At 37.0% G+C, this 18,058-nt stretch overlaps 1 protein-coding gene across 7 annotated transcripts in view; it reads left to right on the top strand.

Moving 5' to 3' along the window:
• The window catches only part of Abl (tyrosine-protein kinase Abl), a 59,452-nt gene that overhangs the window by 3,958 nt on the left and 37,436 nt on the right, over positions 1–18,058 (top strand). For 5 of the 7 annotated variants that reach the window (XM_081988718.1, XM_081988720.1, XM_081988719.1 and 2 more), the window contains exons 2-7: positions 4,499–4,537; positions 9,098–9,391; positions 12,177–12,450; positions 13,545–13,808; positions 15,560–15,732; positions 15,789–16,019. In XM_081988718.1, coding sequence (XP_081844844.1) covers positions 4,499–4,537; positions 9,098–9,391; positions 12,177–12,450; positions 13,545–13,808; positions 15,560–15,732; positions 15,789–16,019 — 1,275 coding nt within the window. The remainder of the gene's footprint in view (positions 1–4,498; positions 4,538–9,097; positions 9,392–12,176; positions 12,451–13,544; positions 13,809–15,559; positions 15,733–15,788; positions 16,020–18,058) is intronic. The other 2 variants (XM_081988722.1, XM_081988724.1) reach the window with 1 other exon arrangement.

Here is an 18,058-nt window from a genome sequence, read left to right as displayed (position 1 = left end):
TCAAAATAATTCGCTTATTTGACAACTTTGCTACTAGAACTATACAAGGTGATTTAAAGAGAATTTCACGGCCTACACGATGGTAAAAAAATCAACTCCATAACTGTCAAAATAACCGAGTGACGGGCTGTCAAAGTTAAGCTAGCACATGTTTGAGGGTGATTTTACTCTTGACACTTTAAGTCAAAATAATTCGCTTATTTGACAACTTTGCTACTAGAACTATACAAGGTGATTTAAAGAGAATTTCACGGCCTACACGATGGTAAAAAAATCAACTCCATAACTGTCAAAATAACCGAGTGACGGACTGTCAAAGTTAAGCTAGCACATGTTTGAGGGTGATTTTACTCTTGACACTTTAAGTCAAAATAATTCGCTTATTTGACAACTTTGCTACTAGAACTATACAAGGTGATTTAAAGAGAATTTCACGGCCTACACGATGGTAAAAAAATCAACTCCATAACTGTCAAAATAACCGAGTGACGGGCTGTCAAAGTTAAGCTAGCACATGTTTGAGGGTGATTTTACTCTTGACACTTTAAGTCAAAATAATTCGCTTATTTGACAACTTTGCTACTAGAACTATACAAGGTGATTTAAAGAGAATTTCACGGCCTACACGATGGTAAAAAAATCAACTCCATAACTGTCAAAATAACCGAGTGACGGACTGTCAAAGTTAAGCTAGCACATGTTTGAGGGTGATTTTACTCTTGACACTTTAAGTCAAAATAATTCGCTTATTTGACAACTTTGCTACTAGAACTATACAAGGTGATTTAAAGAGAATTTCACGGCCTACACGATGGTAAAAAAATCAACTCCATAACTGTCAAAATAACCGAGTGACGGGCTGTCAAAGTTAAGCTAGCACATGTTTGAGGGTGATTTTACTCTTGACACTTTAAGTCAAAATAACTCAGTTATTTGACAACTTTGCTACTAGAACTATACAAGGTGATTTAAAGAGAATTTCACGGCCTACACGATGGTAAAAAAAATCAACTCTATAACTGTCAAAATAACCGAGTTACAGGCTGTCAAAGTTGACGTTTGACAGAAATTTTACTTTTGACGTTAGTTTTGTCTATTTTAGAATGCAATTCAGGAATTATTTTTTTTACCAAAATATACAGGGTGTACCAAAAATGGTAAATAATACCGACGAACTTTTGAGATTTTTTTGTCACACCCTGTATCGGAAAACATGGGACACCTTGTATATAAGCTTTGTTTTGATGTATTTAAACGTCGTCCTTCTCATCGAGTTTTTGCTGTGTAATCTAAACCGCATCGCCCGTGTGTTTTAGTTGACTGCACTTTACCTTAGCGATTTTATACAGGGTGACCATGAAGAAGGTTTTCAGGGCTACAATTTGATATATTGAACCACCCTGTAACTGTAAAAATAACCGAGTTACGGGCGATTAATAGGGAAGGTGCAGTTTGTGCCCAAAAAGTAGAATTTTTCCAATGGGACACCCTGTATATTAGTTTGTGCTCAAAAAGTAGAATTTTTCCAATGGGACACCCTGTATATTAGTTTGTGCCAACAAAGTAGAATTTTTCCAATGGGACACCCTGTATATTAGTTTGTGCTCAAAAAGTAGAATTTTTCCAATGGGACACCCTGTACATTAGTTTGTGCCCAAAAAGTAGAAATTTTTCCAATGGGACACCCTGTATATTAGTTTGTGCCCAAAAAGTAGAATTTTTCCAATGGGACACTCTGTATATTAGTTTGTGCCCAAAAAGTAGAAATTTTTCCAATGGGACACCCTGTATATTAGTTTGTGCCCAAAAAGTAGAATTTTTCCAATGGGACACCCTGTATATTAGTTTGTGCCCAAAAAGTAGAATTTTTTCCAATGGGACACCCGGTATATTAGTAAGGGTAGATTCTGCATATTTTAAGCTACAATCTGGCCTACTATGTTTTCTACCAAAATTGTGCGGTTTTTGAGATATTTACACTGAAACTTGTGCGATTTTTAATTCCTTCTTCAATTGTGTCCAATCAGAAAATTTTACCAATTTTATTAATTATTTACTATACAGGGTGGTCAAAAAATCAACGTGGTAACTCACACTGTAGATAATGCAATGTTGCCATTTTTCCTGTATAAACCACACATTAGTTAGTCTAGTAATTTGAATCAAGGGTTGAGATGTAAACCCACCCTTTAGAAATACATTAACCAGATGTGGTGTTTACTTAGTAGAGTGGATTTACACCTACAAGGTGTCTCTAAAAGTGTCCTAAACCTTCAGAAACTTTTGAAAATTTTTCTAGAAGCTTCTAGAAGTGTTCTAAACCTTCTAGAAACCTTTGAAAATTGCCAGAAGCCTCTAAAAATGTTCTAAACCTTCTAGAAACTTTTGAAAAAAGCCAGAAGCTTGAAACATTCTAGAAACCTTTGAAAATTGCCAGAAGTCTATAAAAGTGTCCTAAACCTTCTAGAAACTTTTGAAAAAAGCCAGAAGCTTCTAAAAGTGTTCTAAACATTCTAGAAACCTTTGAAAATTACCAGAAGTCTTTAAAAGTGTCCTAAACCTTCTAGAAACTTTTGAAAGAATCCAGAAGCTTCTAGAAGTGTTCTAAACCTTCTAGAAACTTTTGAAAATTGCCAGAAGTCTCTAAAAGTGTCCTAAACCTTCTAGAAACTTTTGAAAAAAGCCAGAAGCTTCTAGAAGTGTTCTAAACATTCTAGAAATCTTTGAAAATTGCCAGAAGCTTCTAAAAGTGTTCTAAACATTCTAGAAACCTTTGAAAAAAAGCCAGAAGCTTCTAGAAGTGTTCTAAACCTAGAAATCTTTGAAAATTACCAGAAGTCTCTAAAAGTGTCCTAAACCTTCTTGAAACTTTGGAAAATAGCCAGAAGCTTCTAGAAGTGTTCTAAACCTAGAAATCTTTGAAAATTACCAGAAGTCTCTAAAAGTGTCCTAAACCTTTTAGAAACTTTGGAAAATAGCCAGAAGCTTCTAGAAGTGTTCTAAACCTTCTAGAAATCTTTGAAAATTACCAGAAGTCTCTAAAAGTGTCCTAAACCTTTTAGAAACTTTTGAAAAAAGCCAGAAGCTTCTAGAAGTGTTCTAAACCTTCTAGAAATCTTTGAAAATTACCAGAACTCTCTAAAAGTGTCGTAAACCTTTTAGAAACTTTGGAAAATAGCCAGAAGCTTCTAGAAGTGTTCTAAATCTTCTAGAAATCTTTGAAAATTACCAGAAGTCTCTAAAAGTGTCCTAAACCTTCTAGAAACTTTTGAAAACTGCCAGAAAATTTTTAAAATCTCCAAAAACCTCTGCAAGCGAAACTTTCCCGAAAATTTGTGGAAATTTGCCGAAAACCTCTAAATACCACTGAAAATCTGTCGAAACTTTCCAAAAGTCTCTGGACGGTACTAGAAAACCCTGTCAGAAGTAAATTTGACAGAAACACAGCAATGACATTCCCGGTGGCAAAAAACAGCATTGCAAATTGCCATATTGTTTACTGGCTGTTTCAGTGACGTTTATATTGTCACAAAGGATTTATGACGTCAGCGCAATTTAGTTTGAATTTCCTTATATGTACTACTAAGTTCATAAAAAATTTAAAAATAAAATAAAAAAATTATATAAAAAAAAAAAATAATTAATAATATTAATTAATTATTTAATTTAAAATTAATTTATTTTTTTTTATGACTTCATCGCAATTTAGTTTGAATTTCCTCATACTACTAAGTTTATGACAAATTTAAAAATAAAATAAAAAAATTATATTAAAAAAAAAATTAAATAATTAATAATATTAATAATAATTAATTATTTAATTTAATTTTTTTTTTATGACGTCATCGCTATTTAGTTTGAATTCCTTATACTACTAAGTTTATAAAAAATTTAAAAATAAAATAAAAAAATTATATTTAAAAAAAAATAAATAATTTTATTAATATTTTTATTAATTGATTATTTAATTTAAATTTTTTGTTTTTATTTTTAGTGCAAAATTCCATTTTCCCAACAAACCTTTTAAATTTTATTATTATTTTTATTTTTATTATTTTATTAAAGATTACAAAGGGACACTTTGTAAATAATTGATGTAAAATAACTTTCATAAAATTATCTGCTCCTAATCTGAATATTATATTGGCTCCACCCAGTATACAGTGACGTAGGCACCTCGATTGTTGACCATTTACATTGACACACCCACATTCCTGTTCTTTTTACCGATAATAATAAATCCAATTTAAATTAAATCAATTAACCGTTTAAAATAAATATTTAATTTTTGTTCTATAAATTTTTATGTAGGTATACAGGGTGTCCTTTAAATACACAGCGACTGTATGTGCGGTAGCATTTTTCCATTCTAAAACACACCGTATACCGGCAAAATAACCCTGCGATGACGTAACAGCCTTCTTGCCATGAACGCACCATATGCGCGATATTTTCCACCAATCCGATTGGTCGTAATTTTGTTTTTGTTTCTTTGTAGATCCAGTAGGTCTAATCAAAAAACTACTTGTAAAAAATGGTGAGTATTTATTGGATCACTCTGTGTGTGTTTTTCATTTTTCTGTTCACCATGTATACTACTAACCACACCACTGTGCCGTTTTCTTTGTTATTAACACACACCCTGTATTGCACCGCTTTAAGTAAACTGGTATACCTACGCGGTGGCCTAAGTAAAAGTCAAACTAAATTGCGATGACGTCATTAATGTGTCAAATTATGGGTTATGACGTCATCTCAATTTTTGTTTGTTTTTTTTTCTGGTAGTATTATCAAAGTGTCTTTATATTTTGAATATTTTTGATAATGTACAGGGTGTCTCTCTCTGATTCGGTTTGTTCGAGAGCAATTGATTGGCGTCCTTGCGAGGCTATCGGATAAATGTATCGTTGGGACACCCTGTATAATACACTAAATTTTTCCAAATTTTAGGATTTTTTTTAAATTGTAAATAGTTTACAGTGTTGTCAAACTAAACTGCGTAGTTACTTGTTGAGGAATTTAGATAAGCCTTTCTCTTCTAGTCTGAAACTTGAACACCCTGTATAATGGTTATTTTTGGGAGTACAGGGAGGTTAAACCACTCAAATTAACCGTCTTGAACTGCTCTTTCCAGTGATGTACCTCAAAAAAATTTAATGTGAAAATTTTATACTGGGTGGCCAAAACTAGGAAACCACAATCATTTTTGTGCCCACCCTGTATACAGGCAACCGTATGGAGGTTTTAGCGTTTTTAGGTCGGTTAAGTGGTTCATTTAGAAACTTTTTGATGTCACGCATTTTTTTTGTAACTCTCACCGTTTTGGAGATATTTGCCCAAAACTGGTTTGGTGTACTTTTAACCAAAAAACTAGTCCGAAACTTGAACACCCTGTATATTGGTTATTTTTGGGAGTACGGGAAGGTTAAACCACTCAAAAGAACCGTCTTGAACTGCTCTTTCCAGTGGTGTAACCCAAAAAATTGTAACTTGGAAATTTCGTACAGGGTGACCAAAACAAGGAAACCACTATCATTTCTGTGCCCACCCTGTATACAGGCAACCGCTACGCAGTTTTAGCGTTACGTAGGTCGGTTAAGTGGTTCATTTAGAAACTTTTTGATGTCACACAGTTTTTTTGTAACTTTAACCGTTTTGGAGATATTTGCCCAAAACTGGTTTGGTGCACTTTTAACCAAAAAACTAGTCCCAAACTTGAACACCCTGTATATTGGTTATTTTTGGGAGTACGGGAAGGTTAAACCACTCAAAATAATCGTCTTGAACTGCTCTTTCCTGTGATGTAACTCAAAAATTTTATACTGGGTGGCCAAAACTAGGAAACCACTATCATTTTTGTGCCCACCCTGTATACAGGCAACCGCTACGAGGTTTTAGCGTTACGTGGGTCGATTAAGTGGTTCATTTAGAAACTTTTTGATGTCACGCAGTTTTTTTGTAACTCACACCGTTTTGGAGATATTTGCCAAAAACTGCTTTGGTCCACTTGTAACTAAAAAACTAGTCTGAAACTTGAACACCCTGTATATTGGTTATTTTTGGGAGTTCAGGAAGGTTAAGCCACTCAAAAGAATCGTTTTGAACTGCTCTTTCCAGTGGTGTAACCCAAAAAATTGTAACTTGGAAATTTCGTACAGGGTGACCAAAACAAGGAAACCACTATCATTTTTGTGCCCACCCTGTATACAGGCAACCGCTACGCGGGTTTAGCGTTACGTAGGTCGGTTAAGTGGTGCATTTAGAAACTTTTTGATGTCACGCATTTTTTTTGTAACTCTCACCGTTTTGGAGATATTTGCCAAAAACTGCTTTGGTCCACTTGTAACTAAAAAACTAGTCCGAAACTTGAACACCCTGTATATTGGTTATTTTTGGGAGTTCAGGAAGGTTAAGCCACTCAAAAGAATCGTCTTGAACTGCTCTTTCCAGTGGTGTAACCCAAAAAATTGTAACTTGGAAATTTCGTACAGGGTGACCAAAACAAGGAAACCACTATCATTTCTGTGCCCACCCTGTATACAGGCAACCGCTACGCAGTTTTAGCGTTACGTAGGTCGGTTAAGTGGTTCATTTAGAAACTTTTTGATGTCACGCATTTCTTTTGTAACTTTAACCGTTTTGGAGATATTTGCCCAAAACTGGTTTGGTGCACTTTTAACCAAAAAACTAGTCCCAAACTTGAACACCCTGTATATTGGTTATTTTTGGGAGTACGGGAAGGTTAAACCACTCAAAATAATCGTCTTGAACTGCTCTTTCCTGTGATGTAACTCAAAAATTTTATACTGGGTGGCCAAAACTAGGAAACCACTATCATTTTTGTGCCCACCCTGTATACAGGCAACCGCTACGAGGTTTTAGCGTTACGTGGGTCGATTAAGTGGTTCATTTAGAAACTTTTTGATGTCACGCAGTTTTTTTGTAACTCACACCGTTTTGGAGATATTTGCCAAAAACTGCTTTGGTCCACTTGTAACTAAAAAACTAGTCTGAAACTTGAACACCCTGTATAATGGATATTTTTGGAAATACGGGAAGGTTAAACCACTCAAAAGAATCGTTTTGAACTGCTCTTTCCAGTGGTGTAACCCAAAAAATTGTAACTTGGAAATTTCGTACAGGGTGACCAAAACAAGGAAACCACTATCATTTTTGTGCCCACCCTGTATACAGGCAACCGCTACGCGGGTTTAGCGTTACGTAGGTCGGTTAAGTGGTGCATTTAGAAACTTTTTGATGTCACGCATTTTTTTTGTAACTCTCACCGTTTTGGAGATATTTGCCCAAAACTGGTTTGGTGCACTTTTAACCAAAAAACTAGTCCCAAACTTGAACACCCTGTATATTGGTTATTTTTGGGAGTACGGGAAGGTTAAACCACTCAAAATAATCGTCTTGAACTGCTCTTTCCTGTGATGTAACTCAAAAATTTTATACTGGGTGGCCAAAACTAGGAAACCACTATCATTTTTGTGCCCACCCTGTATACAGGCAACCGCTACGAGGTTTTAGCGTTACGTGGGTCGATTAAGTGGTTCATTTAGAAACTTTTTGATGTCACGCAGTTTTTTTGTAACTCACACCGTTTTGGAGATATTTGCCAAAAACTGCTTTGGTCCACTTGTAACTAAAAAACTAGTCTGAAACTTGAACACCCTGTATAATGGATATTTTTGGAAATACGGGAAGGTTAAACCACTCAAAAGAATCGTTTTGAACTGCTCTTTCCAGTGGTGTAACCCAAAAAATTGTAACTTGGAAATTTCGTACAGGGTGACCAAAACAAGGAAACCACTATCATTTTTGTGCCCACCCTGTATACAGGCAACCGCTACGCGGGTTTAGCGTTACGTAGGTCGGTTAAGTGGTGCATTTAGAAACTTTTTGATGTCACGCATTTTTTTTGTAACTCTCACCGTTTTGGAGATATTTGCCCAAAACTGCTTTGGTCCACTTGTAACCAAAAAAACTAGTCTGAAACTTGAACACCCTGTATAATGGTTATTTTTGGGAGTACGGGAAGGTTAAGCCACTCAAAAGAATCGTCTTGAACTGCTCTTTCCTATGATGTAACTCAAAAAAATTTAACGTGAAAATTTTATACTGGGTGGCCAAAACTAGGAAACCACTATCATTTTTGTGCCCACCCTGTATACAGGCAACCGCTACGCGGTTTTAGCGTTACTTAGGTCGGTTAAGGGGTTCATTTAGAAACTTTTTGATGTCACGCATTTTTTTTGTAACTCTCACCGTTTTGGAGATATTTGCCAAAATCTGGTTTGGTGCACCTTTAACCAAAAAACTAGTCCGAAACTTGAACACCCTGTATAATGGTTATTTTTGGGAGTACAGGGAGGTTAAACCACTCAAAAGAACCGTCCTGAACTGCTCTTTCCAGTGGTGTAACCCAAAAAATTGTAACTTGGAAATTTCGTACAGGGTGACCAAAACAAGGAAACCACTATAATTTTTGTGCCCACCCTGTATACAGGCAACCGCTACGCGGTTTTAGCGTTACTTAGGTCGGTTAAGTGGTGCATTTAGAAACTTTTTGATGTCACGCATTTTTTTTGTAACTCACACCGTTTTGGAGATATTTGCCAAAAACTGGTTTGGTGCACTTTCGGTAGAATTGGCAACACTGCCACGTTTACGGTTATGACGTTTTATCTGTTGAGTACCGCATACCTACAGGGTGTTGCTTCCGCTCTAGATAGTCTCGTTTTAGCTGTACAACGACGATATATCAGGTTTTTATTATGGCTACTATACAGGGTGTCGTAAAAAAATTGGACATAAAGTTTGGGGCATAATTTAAAAAAAAAGAAGAATATTGGACAGCAACTGTACTAAATTTGACAACTGTCACTTTACTAGCTAACCTATTACAAGGTCATGTCACTTTGCAATGCAGTGTTGTCAGATTAGTAGTACCAGACTTGGTTGAGTTGGTTTACTTCTTTTGTTGTCATTCTTCAAGTATTTACAGGAGGTTTTCCAAAATGTCTTATTTACGGTTTAGACTAAATTGCCACGTTGCCAAATCGACTAATTTGGCTGTTTTTCTGCCCCACAGAAGCGCTTCTGCAAAGCAGACCGCTGCCCCACATACCGAGTCTACCCGAATCGGATCCGCCCTCGGGCAGTTCCGGCAGTGGGGCGGGCTGCGTTGCTACGTCTTCCGCATTGTCGTCGAGCGGCGCAGGCGCGGGGGGCGGGGCCGGTTCCGCCACGCCCCTCTCCTTGGAAACGGCCAATCGGTGGACGTCCAAAGAGAACCTGTTGGCCCAGGAGGAGGACGATCCGCAGTTGTTCGTCGCCCTGTACGATTTTCAAGCGGGCGGCGAAAATCAGCTCAGTTTGAAGAAAGGTAAGTTTCTGGGGAAAAAAAGAGAAATTTGGCAACATCTGCTTGATGCTAGATACACTTTTTTTTTGTGACACTTGTCAGATACTGACAGCTGTCAAATTTAGTTCAGCAGCTGTCGTACACATTTTGAGCTCAGTGGACGACTAGTTAGTTTTTGAGATATTGACACGATAATTACATTACTAACTTCAAAGTAACATTCCGGTCCCTAAGTCACAAACTTTTTAAGTGAAACTTAGTCACGTGACTGTACAGAGCAGTTTTTTGAGATATTGACATGATAATTAGATTTTCTCTGGAAAAGTCATCCAGTGACATTTCGGTTCATAAGTCACAAACTGTCAAAGTCATCAAAGTGATAGTTGGTCACGTGGCTGTTCCGGCCAATAGAAAGCTTTTTGCAAATTTGGCATTTTTGGCTAAATCCAGAAGTTTCTGAGATATTGACACGAAAAATGCTTTCGGAGCACAATTTTCAGTTTTCAAGTCAATTATACGATTGAAAGTGTCTGAAACTTGCTCAAATTGATCTGTTAGCAATATTTTTAGTTTTTTAGTCAAGTTTCAAGGTTTTTGACCTAAAAATTTGACTGTGCAGGTCAATTTTCAAATCAAAAGTGTGAAAATAGTGTCAAGACCCAGGAAAAATGATTTGGGAGTCAAATTTTACATTTTCAAGTCAATTTTACTATTGAAAGTGTTGAAAAAGTCAATTTTGTTGCTGGAAGTGTCTGTTATTTGCACAAAATCATCTGTCATTTGTATTTTTAGTTTGTAAATCAAGTTTCAAGGTTTTTGACCTAAAAATTTGACTGTGCAGGGCAATTTTCAAGTCAAAAGTTTGAAAATAGTGGCAAGATTAATGAAAAATGCTTTGGGAGTCAAATTTTCAGTTTTCAAGTCAATTTTACTATTGAAAGTGTTCAAACTTGCACAAATTGATCTGTTAGCAATATGTTTAGTTTGTTGGTCAAGTTTCAAGGTTTCTGACCTAAAAATTTGACTGCGCAGGTCAATTTTCAAATCAAAAGTGTGAAAATAGTGTCAAGACCCAGGAAAAATAATTTGGGAGTCAAATTTTCAATTTTCAAGTCAATTTTATCTTTGAAAGTGTTGAAAAAGTCAATTTTGTTGCTGGAAGTGTCTGTTATTTGCACAAAATCATCTGTCACTTGTATTTTTAGTTTGTAAATCAAGTTTCAAGGTTTCTGACCTAAAAATGTGACTGTGCAGGTCAATTTTCAAGTCAAAAGTTTGGAAATAGTGTTGTGGACTTCGCGAACACAAACCACCGGTTTGAGGCAAATAAAACTCCACTATTTAAATTTAACGAGGAAAATTACTAAATTCTTTATTTTTCTGCAACCTCTACTTTTTTCCGCCAAAAAAGACACATTATTGAAAGATCGACATTTGACAATGCATGTGTGTAAACCAGACTGGCAGAGAACCTAAAAAATAATGTGTCTTTTTTGGCGGAAAAAAGTAGAGGTTGCAGAAAAATAAAGAATTTAGTAATTTTCCTCGTTAAATTTAAATAGTGGAGTTTTATTTGCCTCAAACCGGTGGTTTGTGTTCGCGAAGTCCACAAGTGTCAAGACCCAGGAAAAATGATTTGGGAGTCAAATTTTCAGTTTTCAAGTCAATTGTATCATTGAAAGTGTTGAAAAAGTCAATTTTGTTGCTGGAAGTGTCTGTTATTTGCACAAAATCATCTGTCAGCTGTATTTTCAGTTTGTAAATCAAGTTTCAAAGTTTCTGACCTAAAAATTTGACTCTGCAGGTCAATTTTCAAGTCAAAAGTTTGAAAATAGTGTCAAGACCTAGGAAAAATGATTTGGGAGTCAAATTTTCAATTTTCAAGTCAATTTTACTATTGAAAGTGTTCAAACTTGCACAAATTGATCTGTTAGCAATATTTTTAGTTTGTTGGTCAAGTTTCAAGGTTTCTGACCTAAAAATGTGACTGTGCAGGTCAATTTTCAAATCAAAAGTGTGAAAATAGTGTCAAGACCCAGGAAAAATGATTTGGGAGTCAAATTTTCAGTTTTCAAGTCAATTTTATCATTGAAAGTGTTGAAAAAGTCAATTTTGTTGCTGGAAGTGTCTGTTATTTGCACAAAATCATCTGTCAGCTGTATTTTCAGTTTGTTAGTCAAGTTTCAAAGTTTCTGACCTAAAAATTTTACTCTGCAGGTCAATTTTCAAGTCAAAAATTTGAAAATAGTGTCAAGACCTAGGAAAAATGATTTGGGAGTCAAATTTTCAATTTTCAAGTCAATTTTACTATTGAAAGTGTTGAAACTTGCTCAAATTGATCTGTTAGCTATATTTTTAGTTTGTTAGTCAAGTTTCAAAGTTTCTGAACGAGAAACGTGACTTTGCAGGTCAATTTTAACTTAAATGAGCCCAAGTATCCCTCATTTAAAGTTCGTATAAATAATTCTTAGGCGCAAAGATCTAATCTTAAGCCAGTTTTCTATAATTAACTGGAATGAGATCTACTCATTTAAAATGTCACTAAAAAACCCATCCAGAGTAGTTCCCTCAACTTGATTTCCTGCTTCGAAAATAGAATTAGCATTTCCGAGGATGCTCCATGGGATAATTTTAGAATCTGGATGATTAAGAAGCTCGTTTAAACGGTTTAAAACCGCTAAAATTGCTCTTTTTTTTGACGAATTGATTGATTTTCTTCAGAAAAAGTTAAACTAAAGTATACACAAGTTCAGTCAAATGTCCTGGCAATATTCTGATTTGCTCAATTTGTTTTTATTTTTGACAGGCGAACACGTGAGAATATTGAGCTACAACAAGAGCGGTGAATGGTGCGAGGCGCACTCGTCCTCGAACCTGATTGGCTGGGTACCGTCCAATTACGTCACGCCGGTGAATTCGTTGGAGAAGCACTCGTGGTACCACGGTCCGATATCGCGCAACGCCGCCGAGTACCTTCTGAGTTCCGGCATCAATGGGAGTTTTCTGGTGAGGGAATCGGAGAGCAGTCCCGGCCAGAGGAGCATCTCGCTCAGATACGAGGGACGAGTGTATCATTACAGGTGAGTCTTGAGTTTGGTCACCCTGGATTTAAGTTATCTAGAGTGTTTTACGCAATTTTTATTCTTTGAACTTTTCCCGTATCTCTACGAGTTTAGGAGATATTCCACAAAGTCTATTTTGGGGACGAGAAAGTCCATTTTCTGGAAAAAGTGCCTCAAAACTTTGACTGTCAGTAACTCGGCTGGTTTTTGAGATACAGCAACGGTAAACCACTCAAAAAATTCCTTTTTTCTTCTTCTCTCCTGCCCTGTGCGGAAAAATTGTCTCAGTAGCCTATGGTGTACAGGGTGAGCCAAAAAGTAGAGGTTTTTACAGTTTGGCCACTCTGTATACAGTTTCAGAGGGAATTTGTCGATTCAAAGTTTGGATTCAAGTTCTTTAGGGTTTTTTACACAGTTTTTGTCCCTTGAACTTTTCCCGTATCTCTTCTAGTTTAGAAGATTTTCCATATAATCCATTTTGGGGACCAGAAAGTCCATTTTCTTGAAAAAATGCCTCAAAACTTTGACTGTCAGTAACTCGGCTGTTTTTTGAGATACAGCAACGGTAAACCACTCAAAAAATTCCGTTTTTCTTCTTCTCTCCTGTCCCGTGCGGAAAAATCATCTTAGTACCTTCTGATGTACAGGGTGAGCCAAAAAGTAGAGGTTGTTACAGTTTGGCCACTCTGTATACAGTTTCAGAGGGAATTTGTCGGTTCAAAGTCTGGATTCAAGTTCTTTAAGGTTTTTGACACAATTTTCGTCCCTTGATCTTTTTCCGCATCTCTTCTAGTTTAGAAGATTTTCTGCATAATCCATTTTGGGGACCAGAAAGTCCATTTTCTTGAAAAAATGCCTCAAAACTTTAACTGTCAGTAACTCGGTTGGTTTTTGAGATACACCAACGGTAAACCACTCAAAAAATTCCGTTTTTCTTCTGTCCCGTGCGGAGAAATCATCTTAGTACCTTCTGGTGTACAGGGTGATCCAAAAAAATGGAGTATAGCAAAATTATCTCAATCTTTCTCTAAGAACGCTTTATCCAGACAATGTATCAATTGCTAGCATGTTTTTTCGGAATTTTTGTAATTCTCTGACCGACTTTTTGGCAGAATAAACGAAGATCCGGAAGGAAAAGTGTTTGTGACCGCTGAAAGCAAGTTCAACACTCTGGCCGAGCTGGTGCACCACCATTCGATGCTTTCGGACGGTTTGATCACCCAGTTGCTCTATCCCGCTCCCAAACACAACAAACCGACTGTTTTCCCTCTCAGTCCGGAGCCGGACGAGTGGGAAATCAATCGAACAGACATTGTGATGAAGCACAAATTGGGCGGCGGACAATACGGAGACGTTTACGAAGCTTTGTGGAAACGGTAAGTTACACCGAAAAAAGAAAATTAAAATTGCTGGCAAATTGGCCAGTTTTAGCCCGAAAACAAATAGCAAAATCCAGTGGTTCTCAAAGATTTTTTTTCTTATTATTTCATCATGTTTATTACTATTAAGATCAGAAAATGGCGTGACGGAAGTGTCCAGTTACAACTTTTTAAATGAGACATACTTTTCCAGCTTTATGACTGGGTTGAGCAGTGTTTTTGACAGTTTTGATGTTTATGACAGTTGTCACGTGGTGCTAGAACACCGCTTACTAAGACGGTTCCGTGACAACTGTCAAAATAATGATCAGAAAGCTGAAATTCATATCTTTTCTCGAATACTGCAAGAGAACTGTTTTAAACTGTGATTCTGGCAGCTTCTGGCCCACACTTGTCAAAGTTTGACAGTTTTGATGCTTATGACAGTTGTCACTTGGTGCTAGAACACCGCTTACTTAGACGGTCCCGTGACAACTGTCAAAATAATGATCAGAAAGCTGAAATTCATATCTTTTCTCGAATACTGCAAGAGAACTGTTTTAAACTGTGATTCCGGCAACTTCTGGCTCACACTTGTCAAAGTTTGACAGTTTTGATGCTTATGACAGTTGTCACTTGGTGCTAGAACACCGCTTACTTAGACGGTCCCGTGACAACTGTCAAAATAATGATCAGAAAGCTGAAATTCATATCTTTTCTCGAATACTGCAAGAGAACTGTTTTAAACTGTGATTTTGGTAGCTTCTGGTCTACACTTGTCAAAGTTTGACAGTTTTGATGCTTATGACAGTTGTCACGTGGTGCTAGAACACCGCTTACTTAGATGGTCCCGTGACAACTGTCAAAATAATCGTCAGGAAGCTGAAAACCACGTCTTCCCTGAAATACTGCAAGAAGTGTTTCAAATTGGAATTTTTGCAACCGCATGCCCACATTGAGCGAAGTTTTGCAGAATTGCTTTTGATTTATGATGTCACGTGACATAGGAACATCATATACTTTGGCAGTCACGTGACAACCGTCAAAATAATGGTCGGGAAGGTGAAAACCACGTCCTGTCTTGAATACGGCACGAAAACTGTTTCAAACTGGAGTTTTTGCGGTTTTAGGCCAACACTGAACAAAGTTTGACAGTTTTGAGTTTTATTACAGCTGTCACGTGATGTTACATCATCATTTACTTGAGCAGTCACGTGTCAGTGGTTAAGCTACGGATCATAAAGTTACCAAACACGCCTCTTGTCGAAGAGTACAAGAAAAATGTACTGAATTCGAGTTTTACAAGTTGACGTTTTGGTTGAGCGAATATTTGCGTCTGTGACAGTTATCGTGTGGAACTGAAACAATTTTTACTTAGACCGTCACGTGACAAATGTCAAAATGATAGTCAAGAAACTTAAAATCGTGGTTGGTCTCCAGATCACCAGAGGGAGTATCGTAACGCTTAACGTAACGTAGTACAACACAATCATAAGCACAAGGAAGGAATTTTAGTGATTTTTCAGTTTCGGAAAGCTTTAATTCCTATTTTTTTTTAGAATAGACATGAAAGCCACTTTATTGAACTTATCTAAGCTTAAAAAATGTCTAAATAAATTCATAAAATGCTATGTTATGTTGCGCTACGCCTATTCCACTGTATTGTTCGTTAAGTGTTAATTCTGCTATAATTGGGTGTTTTTTAGCCTGGAAAATATTAAGTTAACTTATTTTTTATAATTAAACTTAATGAAACGTAACTTTTCAAGCTACAACATGACGGTGGCAGTGAAAACGCTAAAAGAAGACACGATGGCCCTAAAAGACTTTCTTGAGGAAGCGGCCATAATGAAGGAAATGAAACACTCGAATTTGGTTCAGTTGATGGGGGTTTGCACCCGCGAACCGCCATTTTACATCATCACCGAATTCATGAGTAAAGGTCCGTACTAGCGTATTTTTCTCCTCCTCCGGTTACTCGAGGGTTCATTTGCACAGGAAACCTGCTCGACTACCTGAGAAATGGCAGCAAGGAGCAAATCGACGCGGTCGTTCTGATGTACATTGCCACCCAAATTGCGAGCGGAATGAGTTATCTGGAGAGCAGAAGTTTCATTCATCGAGACTTGGCCGCCCGGAATTGCTTAGTTGGGGAGAATCATTTGGTTAAAGTGGCTGATTTTGGATTGGCCCGACTGATGAGGGATGATACTTACACGGCGCACGCGGGTGAGTAGTCAAAAAGTGTTATTTTTGTGTCATTTACTCAGCCTCCGGCGGTATTTTTGCCTCAAGTTTATCCATAACAATCAATTTTTGGGACAAAATAAGCACAAATCTGAAAAATTCAGTCGGTCCTGTAAAAAGATTGCAAATTCACTATTCTGTCCCTACTGCTTCCCTGAGAAGGTTCCAATTGATTTATTGCATTAAATTAGTTTCTACAGCTCTTCCAGCACAAGAAAACTGTCTTTAAGTTTGATTTTTACAAATTTATGACCTGGTTGAGTAACATTTGACGTTGGTGACAGGTGTCACGTGCTACCAGAACACTCCTAATTTAGACAGTCACGTGACAACTGTCAAAATAACTAAAAGCCATGAACCGGCGAAGTTTACAAGAAAACTGTCTTAAACTTTGATTTTTACAGCTTCATAACCAGGTCGAGCAACATTTCACAGTTTTGACGTTTGTGACAGGTGTCACGTGATACTGGAACACTCCCAGCTTAGACAGTCACATGACAACTGTCAAAATAACTAAAAGCCATGCACTGGCGAAGTTTCAAAGAAAAATGTCTTAAACTTTGATTTTTACTGCTTTACGGTTTGGTCGAGCAACATTTGACAGTTTTGACGTTTGTGACAGGTGTCACGTGATACTGGAACACTTCCAGCTTAGACAGTCACGTGACAACTGTCAAAATAACTAAAAGTCATGAACCGGCGAAGTGTGCAAGAAAACTGTCTTAAACTTTGATTTTCACAGCTTTATGACTTCTGGTCGAGCAACATTTGACAGTTTTGACGTTTGTGACAGGTGTCACGTGATACTGGAACACCCCTAACTTAGACAGTCACGTGACAACTGTCAAAATAACTAAAAGCCATGAACCGGCGAAGTTTGCACGAAAACTGTCTTAAACTTTGATTTTTACAGCTTTATGACCTAGTTGAGTAACATTTGACGTTTGTGACAGGTGTCACGTGATACTGGAACACTCCCAGCTTAGACAGTCACGTGACATCTGTCAAAATAATTAAAAGCCATGAACTGGCGAAGTTTGCAAGAAAACTGTCTTAAACTTTGATTTTCACAGCTTCATAACCTCTGGTCGAGCAACATTTGACAGTTTTGACGTTTGTGACAGGTGTCACGTGATACTGGAGCACTCCCAGCTTAGACAGTCACATGACAACTGTCAAAATAACTGAAAGCCATGAACCGGCGAAGTTTACAAGAAAACTGTCTTAAACTTTGATTTTTACAGCTTCATAACCTCTGGTCGAGCAACATTTAACAGTTTTGACGTTTGTGACAGGTGTCACGTGATACTGGAATACTCCTAACTTAGACAGTCACGTGGCAACTGTCAAAATAACTAAAAGTCATGAACTGGCGAAGTTTACAAGAAAACTGTCTTAAACTTTGATTTTTACAGCTTCGTGACCTCTGGTCGAGCAACATTTGACAGTTTTGATGTTTGTGACAGGTGTCACGTGATACTGGAACATTCCTAACTTAGACAGTCACGTGACAACTGTCAAAATAACTAAAAGTCATGAACCTGCAAAGTTTACAAGAAAACTGTCTTAAACTTTGATTTTTACAGGTTTACGGTCTGGTTGAGTAACATTTGACAGTTTTGACGTTTGTGACAGGTGTCACGTGCTACTAGAACACTCCTAACTTAGACAGTCACGTGACAACTGTCAAAATAATGGCCTAGAAGCTAACAACCACGATTTGTCTCAAAAACTGCAAGTAAACTTTTTGAAAAGTTTGGCAGTATTGTTGACGTTCATGACAGTTGTCACGTGATTCTAGAACACCATTTCTTTAGACGAGTGACACGTGTCAACTGTCAAATTAGGGATTATAGATTTCAGTGTTACAGCGTTGCCACTTTGACAAATTTCCTGTTTGAATCAAACGGTCAGTTTTCAGAAATTTGGCAACGTCAACACAACATAAAGGCGTTCATACACGGTAAACAGGACAAAAGGCAGGTAAAATGCCAATATTTGCAAAAAAAGTTCTCAGCAGT

This window comes from Ips typographus, linkage group LG10, assembly GCF_016097725.1.
Source record: "Ips typographus isolate SLU linkage group LG10, UJ_Ityp_2.0, whole genome shotgun sequence".
Taxonomy (NCBI): domain Eukaryota; kingdom Metazoa; phylum Arthropoda; class Insecta; order Coleoptera; family Curculionidae; genus Ips; species Ips typographus.
The sequence above is the reverse complement of the archived record's forward strand: the minus strand, read 5'-3'. Positions and strand labels throughout refer to the sequence as shown.